At 39.0% G+C, this 10,970-nt stretch overlaps 1 protein-coding gene across 6 annotated transcripts in view; it reads left to right on the forward strand.

Annotated features, from left to right (window-relative positions):
* Positions 1-10,970, forward strand: part of grip1 (glutamate receptor interacting protein 1) — a 274,049-nt gene that overhangs the window by 222,272 nt on the left and 40,807 nt on the right. For all 6 annotated transcript variants that reach the window (XM_060889680.1, XM_060889682.1, XM_060889678.1 and 3 more), the window contains exons 6-10: positions 1,607-1,682; positions 2,751-2,896; positions 6,329-6,476; positions 6,986-7,155; positions 10,279-10,425. In XM_060889680.1, coding sequence (XP_060745663.1) covers positions 1,607-1,682; positions 2,751-2,896; positions 6,329-6,476; positions 6,986-7,155; positions 10,279-10,425 — 687 coding nt within the window. The remainder of the gene's footprint in view (positions 1-1,606; positions 1,683-2,750; positions 2,897-6,328; positions 6,477-6,985; positions 7,156-10,278; positions 10,426-10,970) is intronic.

Raw genomic sequence — 10,970 nt, forward strand, 5'->3', positions numbered from 1 at the left:
ACCAAATAAACAACACTTATTTATTAACAATTTATTTATTAGCAAATGTTTTGGCTTTTTTTTTTGTTTTTGTTTTTGCTATGTTTTGTCTTCTCTTACTCTGACCTGGTAATATATATATATATGTATATATATATATATATATATATATATATATATATATATATATATATATATATATATATATATATATATATATATATATATACATATATACTATTATACTATTCTATACTATATATTCTATACAGTATATACTATATATTCAAGTACACCAAGTCCTTTTTTTAAATTGTCCATGTCATTTTCAAGCTAAACAGGCTAAAGATCATCAGCCACACCAGCTTCTTTACCTACAACGATCTTTTCAAAACCTTAACCTGGATATGATTAAAATGGGAATGACAAATAACACCAAATACTTTGAATCTATTGATGCAAATATGAATTAAAAAAACAACAATTTACCAGAATTCAGCCAAAGCGAGATATTATGTGGTTTCTGTAACATAGCCCCTAAAGATGCTAAATACTAAAGACATCTTCATTCCTTTGAAACCTATTTCATATGAAAACTTTTAGAACATGAAGGAAATTTTTCTCGTTCACTTTCCACAGTAAAAATGGATTTGATGATCCTACACATATGAAATAGCAAACAGTAAGTAGCCGGATGATTTTTCAGCCGTAGTAACGATTCCGCCATTGAATAAGAAGCTCTTCAAACATCAGAGCTATTCATTCTGCTAAGAAATATAAATAGCATCTAACCTCTAAACATGTTCTCGCTGAATATCTGACTTATGAATGAAGAGCGCTGTCGTATATCCTGTTAGGAAAATTACCTGCAGCGTTACTCAGGCTTGTACAGGATTATTTTCCCTATTAGCTTTATAGCCTTTTATTTATTTATTTATTTATTTATTTATTTATTTATTTATTTATTTAGTCCTGCTTAATGTCCATCTGAATGACTTTTCTCTCTGGCTTTGATGAAGCAGAGCACTCAGATGTCAGCGTGTGTCCAAAATAAAGTTTTAGTATATTGACCATGTACAATGTATTAAGTATCCGAACACAGATGGGGGATCCCTGTGGAGCAGAATGTTTCCTTTGATTCTCACATTTCGAAGCAAGTTCATATGATTTATGTCTACATCAAACAGAATGTGTAGCACTGAGGAACTATTTCCATTGCCTCCAGCTTTCTACAGCAGGTGGAAATGGATGGACTTTGGTGACCTCCTTACTTCATCTTTACTATCAATTGTTCAACTGGCCTTAATTCATATCCATTCAATTGCCTTCTAGGTCTCAATTTGCGGCTCAATTAAAGTCAAATATTTCTTCCGTATCGAGACTGCGAGTCACATTGTTCCAAATGTGCAGTTATGTGGGGAGTTAAGAGTGAGAAAATGGCCAAATGTGTCCATCCAAGAGAAATAGCCTCCACCCAGCAGCTCTAAGTCATCTGTCTGCCTCAGAACTGAGGATATGCAAAATGTGCCTGCAAAATGCATTAGTTTCCCAAGAGCGCACATGCAATATGTTTATCTTTATGGCAACATTAGTCAGAAGGGCTAATGCGCTGTGTTTCCCCCCACAGGAGGTGCCCATGAAGACAGGAACAAATCTCGCCCTGTTACCATAACAACGATCAGACCTGGTGGCCCTGCTGACAGGTGGGATAGTTTTTCTGATATGAAAGGCTTCAGGAAGCTCGTACATCATATAGACGAACCTTACCACTGCTCTATCGCCGCACTATTATTTAGCATATTCATGCATCAGTGTTGAGTTTGATAGACTTTTTGTGCAAGTTCTCACAGTGACGCTAGTTCTGAGTCAGCATTTTGCGGATAGAAACAGGCGCCATAAGGTTCTGTCTGAATTCCTGCTTTCTAACTTCATTACTCATCTTAGATTTGCAAATAGACTACAATGGATTTTTTGTGCTCCCCTCCTACACACCAGCCGATTTTGTGTTTGCACTTTGCCCTCTTATTTTTTCTATCATTCTTCTGCCTATGGCTTTACTTTTGTCAATAATCATTTTTTTTTCTTTAATCCAAACCACCAAATACTCCAATTTCTTGTACTATTACCAACTTTTGCTTATAAGGTTCCTTTCACAAGGCAATTTCAGGCTTTTGTCCATCCATCATTACTTATTGCATGAGTCTAGTTACAAGGCCAGTCAGGTTGTCATGGTTTTGAGAAACTAACTTCTTTTATTTTGTTCTTATTTATTCCTGAGCGACATACATGAAGCACAGCACCCTTAACTGTTCTGAAGTCTTTCTCATTAATTGCTAGGCTGTGACCTGCAGCTCGGTGCCTATTTTCATCCTTCTGATTTTCCGTTATAAGAGTTTACTGATTAATACAGTAGGGATGAAGGCATGCGTCATGTATGCGGCAGATGGGGTTATTCAGAAAAGTCTGGTGTAACGAGGAGCTCGAGGTTATAATTCTGTGCCATTAATCCTCACTGGCCCTCCAGCCTGCTTACGTGCAGCCATTGTGCAGGAGGTGTGAAATAATAGTGCTCTTAGATGGCAATCAGGGTCTCCTTGTGCCTTGTTAACTGTATTCAGTGGTAAAATACTCACTGGGGAATCTTTCACTACTCAAGTTTAAGGAGCCAGGGATTCCTGCTCACCTTTATAGGTGTCTTAAAACGCCAGCTCCTTTAGACTGCTGTTTCCTTCACGTCTTATCTCGACAGTATTTTTTTTCTTTTCTTCCAGGGAAGGCACTATCAAACCCGGAGACCGGCTGCTGAGCATCGACGGTATTCGTCTGCATGGTACTTCCCACGCAGAGGCAATGAGCATCCTCAAGCAGTGCGGCCAGGAAGCAACACTCCTCATCGAGTATGACGTGTCCATCATGGGTAGGATGATGCCTTTAACCTGCGGGTCTGACACTCGTTTAGCACGTATGTGCTTTGATTGGGTTCCAAAATTGTAGCAGAGAATCACACGGTAATAAATGGTACCCTTGAGGACATGTGCACACTGGCTTGCTGAAAGAGTGGGTGAGTGAGTCAGGAGAGAGAGAGAGAGAGAGAGAGAGAGAGATGTAAGGTTTAGAGTAGCCCTTGGCTAAACACCATCCACCTGATGTCTTTGTTTGTAGTCTGAATAGGAAGTGATGGATTTTCTTCATGTGGTGTGCAGTGGAGGAGGAATGATGGAAAGGAAGGTATAGCTGTGCTGTAAAGTAGTTAGTCATGTTAACTACTAACGGCCCCACGACGGCTATCAGATTCTGGCTGTTGTTTTTGTATTTATTTCTTCGCCACATATGAGGGTGGGGCAATGCTTGATGTGTTCAGTGTTCAGGGAAATGCTGTCTTATCGATTCGGCTGCTTCACGTCTAAGAGCTTCATTAGGATTTGATGTGCATTTTCACAATGCACCGAGACGGCTGAATACACCAAACTCTGCCATAAGAAATATAGATCAAGAAGAAAATAGCAATAACTTTGCAATCAGTGTAGGGTAAATGGCAAGGTAATACTCATGCCAGCACACCTAATGTTTTCTACACTTTTTAAACTAAAAAAGATTTCTCAGCCTGGTGACTGAAGCCGATTAAGGCTAAGACAGGAAAGGTCTCGCTCGCTATACTTGAGTCATCTTCAACAGACCTGAGGTCGTCTGCTCTGGAATGGAGGATGATGTCTTTATCATGTCATGCCTTGGTGACCTACAAGTGTCACCCTTTACTGGATGTATGCATCAATTATACATGATACTCAGCATGTGATGCCTTTCCTCGCACACTCCCATGTTCCTTGAAAGCAAAGCAGGGTTAATTAGTTTATTTTGTAATACAAACCCCTTTGCATGCTACTGCAGGATATCACCATTAAGCCTGTGTTAAATGGGAAGTGCTATGCAGTTGCTGGAGCCAATGTTTACTTCACACTTTGTGCCGCAACTTTTCTTCATAAAAGGGAGCAAGTGACTCCAGTCTGTGCAGGGAATTGGGATGTGGTGCTGCCATATGGTGAGAGGGTTTTGTGTGGGTGTGATTATGTTCATTATGTCCACCTGCTCTGTACTTAAGATGTGTGGTGTAACCAGGACACTTTTTTTTTTGCCTCAACCTTAACCAAGCCATCATGTGGAGTTACTGCTGCTAGGAATTTGGAGGCACACCCCATCTGCTCGGCCTCTTTATTCATATTAAGAGTTTCAAAAATGGGAATATATATATATATATATATATATATATATATATACATATATATACATATATATATACACGTATATATATATACGTGTATATATATATGTATATATATATATATATATATATATATATATATATATATATATATATATATATATATATATATATATATATAGAAAAAAAAAATCTACATATTAGACGCCAAAAGTTGGGTAGCACGGTAACACAGCAGGTAGCATCGCCGCCTCTGGGCCCCATTGACCCTGGTTAAATTGTCAGCTCACACTTTGGCATTTTTTATAAATTTCAATTCAGTTTTATTTATGTAGCACTTTTAAAACTAGACTCGGCCACAAAGCAGCTTGACAGAGATCCAGATGTCGATTTAGATCCCTAAAGATGGAGCTAGAGGCGACAGTGGAAAAAAAAACATAAGTGCAATCTTTAGGGTATTCAGGAGGGACCATCCACAGCAACCCTCAGACAGCTGCCAGTGACACTGTAATGAAGGAAGCTCCAAGCAAACAAAGGGCATTATAGGAATAGACCAGGCGGGTCTGAGGGCCGAGGGAGTTAAGAACAGAGGCATGTGTTGGCTGAAGGAAGGAAGGGAGAGAGAGAGAGAGAGAGAGAGAGAGAGAGAGAGAGATATTGAATTTGTGTGTGAGATTGAATTTGTGTGTGAGATTGAGTGTGTATGTGTGTGTAAGAGAGAGAGAGATCATGAGAGAGACTGAGAGTCTGTGTGAGAGAGACAGAGAGGGTGAGATTGAGAGTGTGTGAGAGAGACACACAGAGAGAGAGTTAGATTGAGAGTGTGTGAGATTGAGAGTGTGTGTGTGTGTGTGTGTGTGAGAGAGAGTGTGTATATGTAAGAGAGAGAGTGAGATATTGAATGTGTGTGTTTGTGTGTGAGAAAGAGAGAAATAGAGAGCATGAGAGAGTCAGAGAGAGACTGAGTGTGTGTGAGAGAGATTAAGAGTGTGTGAGAGAGTGAGATTGAGTGTGTGTATGAGAGAGAGAAAGAGATGGAGAACTACTGCATTCTGGACTTAACTGAAGTGTTAAAATAGTCCAGAGTTTGAGGTAACACAATGTTCTGTATCATGTAACAGCAGAATATTTATCTCCCTGTGCTTCTAATGAGAGACTGGAGTCAATATTATTATTATTTAGCATTGGGCATCCTGTCTAATGTCCCTTACACATGCTTAAGCTGGTGAACATACAACTTAAACAGTGTGGATGGATGGATAGATGGATGGATGGATGGATGGATGGATGGATGATTGATCCATTGATCCTGGAGGAAATTCAAGCATCCAGTAGCAACATACAGAAAAATAAGATGATTAACTTATTTTTTAAAATACAAAATGTAAAATGTAAAATTTTTAAATGTTATCTGTTAAATTGCTTGTGTTTGAGGCCCTGTGTCACTGCGATAGCCCCAACCCTAAGGATAAAAAGGTTACTAAAGATGATGGGTGGGGAAAAAATCCAAAAGGCACACTTAACAGTTTAGAGTCAACCTTCAGGCAGTTTGTCTTTAGAAGGTTATTTTTATATTTGCTATAAACTTTTATTGTCTTTGTTGGAAGAAATATAGCCCAAATACCAGCATGTGCACAATAATAAAGAAATATTAAGAATGAACATTATTGTACATAACTAGAATGAATATATCATAGAGGAACAAAACTGAGGCTTTGTCTTTAGTCATGTCATTAAAATCCACGTGCTCCCGTTAGACTGTTAGAGTGTTAAACGTCTGAGTGTAAACCGTACACCCGAGGCTAATATACAGACAATTAACTAGCAGCCGCTCTGTAAGATAAAGTCTCTCTAACAGAATTAGCAGGTTCTTTCATGTAAAGCTCCTCCTAGCCTGTATTCACACTGGCAGTGATGCAACACCTCGTTGGATGGAAGTCATGATTACCAGTGAGAGCTGTATCTTCTACTGATATTTTCCATCGGTGATTGAACTAGGTGCAGTGACATGAGCACTTTATGGAAGTGAGACGTCTCTAACCCTGGGAGTGAGAACTGTGAAATATCATCTCCTTTATTTGTATGACCTCTATCCCTGAGTTTGTCCTGTCTTCATCTGCCTCCACACAGACTCCATAGCCAGTGCTTCTGGTCCTCTACTTGTGGAAGTGGCCAAGCCTTTGGGCTCCAGCCTGGGGGTTGCTCTGTCTACCTCCATGTACTGCAACAAGCAGGTCATCATCATTGACAAGGTCAAGCCAGCCAGCATCGCTGACAGGTAAACAGTGCTATAGTGCCAGCTTTACTCGACCCACAGTCGTCTTCTACCCCTGTACCCTCTCATGGCATTGTTATCTGACCCAGATCAGCGTAGCTTAGAAATGCAGACTCACGCACTGGTGAAATTTCTGGAAAGATTGCAGCACATAGCACTAAGCGACTAATTAAAGAAATTCAATAACTCATCTGCTGCGGAGGCTGTAAGAAAGCCTGTAAGAATAATGAAGATGGCAGATTGCTGAGCGAGTGAAAGCTCCAGTATCTGAAATGTTTTGGATGATTCAGGCATTTATTCCCAAGAGGAACTTTAACGGTTAAAGCTTTGTAGATAGCTGATTATTATACCCCATCAGACACAACACAAAGTTTTCTACAATCGTCCTCTGCATTATTAAACAGATATTTTTATATATCAGTCCATAGAACAGGAAAATGATTTGTTTGCACATTTGTAGTTCAAAAAAAGGCTACACATTGGACAGGAAGTGATGGTGTTGTGTTGTGTAGGTGTGGCGCACTGCATGCCGGTGATCATATCCTGTCAGTTGATGGCACAAGCATGGAGTATTGCACGCTGGCTGAAGCCACCCAGCTCTTAGCCAGCGCCTGTGAGCATGTCAAGATGGAGATCCTTCCTCATCACCAGACTAGACTGGCCCTTAAAGCCTCAGATCATGGTAAGACACACACACACACAAACACACAAACACTTTTGCCCCTCCTCTAAATGCATTCTTATTTACGCTTCTCTATCCTATTACCATGCACATGCAGGGATAAAATAACCCAATACTATCATGTCACATTTTATTTCACTCTCAGCCAACCAAACATCACAGCAAAATACTGAGTCTGTTTCAGTCAGAAATGTGAGGCGATGTTAGCATTTCATTTGGAACTAACGTCTTGCATGTTTTTATTAACGCACCCGCAGCAGGGTTTCCTGTCACTGGCATTTATGTAATTTAATTGAACATTTTTATTTTATCTGAGACCCGAGTAATTTCTTCCTTCGTCAACTTGTTTTCGTGCAATGCAGCACTATTTAACACTCTCCAACACTGGAAAATGGCTTCTTATTCTTACATGTGCTCCTGACATAGGGTATGTCATAACAAAGCTATCTAGTGCAATGTGATAGATAGATAGATAGATAGATAGATAGATAGATAGATAGATAGATAGATAGATAGATAAATAGATAGATAGATAGGTAGATAGGTAGGTAGATAGATAGATAGATTGATTGATTGATTGATTGATTGATTGATTGATTGATTGGATTGGATTGGATTTCTGGTGCTTCCTGGTGTTCAAGCAGCAGGATCTCGTGCTCTCATTGTCATGGTCTGGGTTTGATTCCTAGCCAGGGAACTAACCCAGCCACTGAAGAGCTAACTCTCAGTGCCATTCCCAAGCCTGGATAAAATGGGAGGGTTACGTCAGGAAGGTCATCCGGCATAAAACCAAGCCCTAATCGAACATATGGACCACTTGATCCACTGTAGCGATCCCAAACAGCTGACAGAACATCAACAATAGATTCATATACTGTAGCTAGATTTTTTTCCAGTAGAAAATAAAGATATAGAACTGCATGTAATGTTTGCCGTTGATTCAGAACTTTTTTCCTACATCAAGCACATGGGACATTTGGTCCACTTTGAAATTGTGTTTTAATGAACTTGTGTTAGACAACTAAACAAGCTTGGAGTTCTAGTATGCAGATTTCTCGCATAAAATAAGTATTATAAAGTAAGAAAAATTCAGACAGCATAGAGACAGGAACATTTGGAACAGCAGATACTCTAAAATAGAAATATGATAATGTGATTTGTAGCTTCACTTTTGGGTTCAAGTCTGTCTGCTTTAATTAGAAAGTAGTTCTGTCAGATGAGGATTTCTCTAGTGTCTTGAGATTCTGTTGTTTTTAAGCCCGCTCTACTCCAACAAATAATGGGAGTCCAGTTCAGCAGTTCAGCAGCTCGAGGTGTGACAAATTGTCTATGGAATTGAGGTCCGGTGGTGTTGCAGGCCAGCTGAAGTGTCCCTGTGTCCCCTTATACATGAAAGTCATGTACAGATTTTGTCTGTAGTGTTGGCTACCTGGTATGTAGGAGTGTCAGTGTTGTTCTCTGACTGGTCGTTCTGTTATAGCAGTTTTCATCCAGGTGTGAATCGTACTGACAATGTGGAATAGATTTTTATTTTATTTATTTATTTTCTCCAGTGTACAGTACATACGCTCTATACATGATGTGCCAAAAATTCCCATTGCACATGTTTACTCTCACATATACCCTTAGAACAGTATCTCTACAAACTGAACATACCAGCGTCATTGTCATCTGCCCGAGCACAATACAGTCTACCCATATACGTAGAAACATACACACACACACACACTAACACAACTAATGGATAGGATGTGGTCAGGCAAGATCAGGCTCTCAGGAGGCTCTTTCTATGTCTCTCCGCCCCCTCCAGCAGTGTTTCTCTCCACCATTTTGCTGTGTGTGTCTGCTCAGGTCCTGCACCAGCGATAAAATTAAGTGAAACCTGCCCCAAAGGGGATTGATACTTTAACAGAATGCAGCTGTCTACAGGCAAGAGGTCTTGGGTAGAGTGTCTGTACATCTGAGTGCTGGTCAAAAAGCAACACATTCTGCCACGTTTTTCTGTAAATGTTGTCAAATCAGAGCCGAGACAAATTATAATGCAGCAAAATCGCTGTTTGTAAGTGATTGGTAAATTAAACTCAGTTTAGTCCACACAAGCTGGAGCTATAACGCCACCTTGAAAACATCCTCCTGTCATGACCTAGCTTTGTGTTTACTGTTTATTTAGGTTAAAGTCATTACAGTAGCTGTGTGCTAGAATGTTTCCAAGAATGTTTCTATGCAAATTAAATAATAATCCTGTCTTCCTGGGATGTATTGTAATCAAGACCTGATGTGTTTTAAATGGATACCAACACACACAAAAATTTGAGGTGTATTATTTATTTATTTTTGTTTTAGAAAACACTTTATCTTTACATTAATCTTTACATTACGTCTGGTTTTATGACGATTTATGAGATTTTAATTTGATGAGGTTGAAGGTTAAGACATGGAGCTTACTGGAATAAGACAGACCGCATTGATTAATATGAACATTAATATGTTTCTGTATGATGCTTTTACGAGCTGCACGTATTCATCCTTAGTAACTCCCAGCAGGTACTAGCAGTTAAAATTAGATTGCTAGCTTGCTTATATTCAAGGAAATATGACCAGGTAGATTTGTTAGAAAAATCCCAGTTTTTTTTTGTTTTTTTTTTTTCTTTTTCTAATAAAAAAAAAAAAAGAAAGAAAACAGTCACATATACATATCTTTTAGAGACCAATTATTAACTTTTTAGGGTTTTACGTAGGGAATGTTTTAGAGTTTATATAAATAATTATATTATATTATTTTTATACTATATATTAAATCGCTATGCATAATAATATCGTATTTTGAACATTTGGAACGCTAACCAGATACAGATGTCATTGTGTAATGACCCTAGATGTTTCACTGTGGTTCACTGATGTGTTGTGTTTGTATTAAAACACTTTGCCACTGAGGTTTTACACAATTGACATTTGGATCAGTTACTAAGAGGACATCAGTATCAGATGTTGGTATGTGCTGATAATCAGAAGATAGGATCAGTACATCCTTACATACATAAGTGCCCTTGTGTGTGTTGTGCTGCACCATACCATGTTTATGCTGTTGTGTCATCTCCTGTCTCTTCCTCTCCGTGTGGTCAGTCAAGGTGCAGAGGAGCAACCGGCCATTGCCCTGGGAGTCCGGCACAAACAACAACAGCAACTTCCTCCCTTACCAGCACTATAACACCTACCACCCTGACCAGTCCTGCAGCCAGGCCAAGCAGAAATCTTCTCCAAACAACCCCTGTAATACCCCTATTCCTTTCTCCTAATACCTTCATCTTTCCATTTCTCCTCTTCCTCACCATTTCTCTTCTGTCAGACCTTTGACCTTTTCATTTTGCATGGACTCTCATTTGTCACAAGACCTGTTTAGATGTTAATTCACAAACATGCATCAGGGTGTTATGGAAAAAAAAAGTTGATGCAGCTTGATCAATTTCTAAAACCATGCCACGGTTAAAGCCACAGAGATCACATTTATGGTCAACATGAACTATAGCTCTCGACCTGTTTCTGCATGCTTTTTTTATGTTGTAATGCAGCTACGTGATTGGCTGATTGTATGAATGTGAAGCTGTAGAGTCTGAGTGTATTTTTCTTTGTAAACAAACAACATATTTTTTTTAGAAAATATCACATAATACGTAGCTATCATTAAACATGTGAATTGGGTCAATTAGAGCCATTGACGTTAATATGAGTGTAATAATATAAACCTGTGATTTGAATTACAGCTTGAACTAAAGTCAGAACTGCTGTTGTCGAAAATTAATCAACATCTTCTGACC

The sequence above is a fragment of the Tachysurus vachellii genome, chromosome 16 (genome assembly GCF_030014155.1).
Source record: "Tachysurus vachellii isolate PV-2020 chromosome 16, HZAU_Pvac_v1, whole genome shotgun sequence".
Lineage (NCBI taxonomy): Eukaryota > Metazoa > Chordata > Actinopteri > Siluriformes > Bagridae > Tachysurus > Tachysurus vachellii.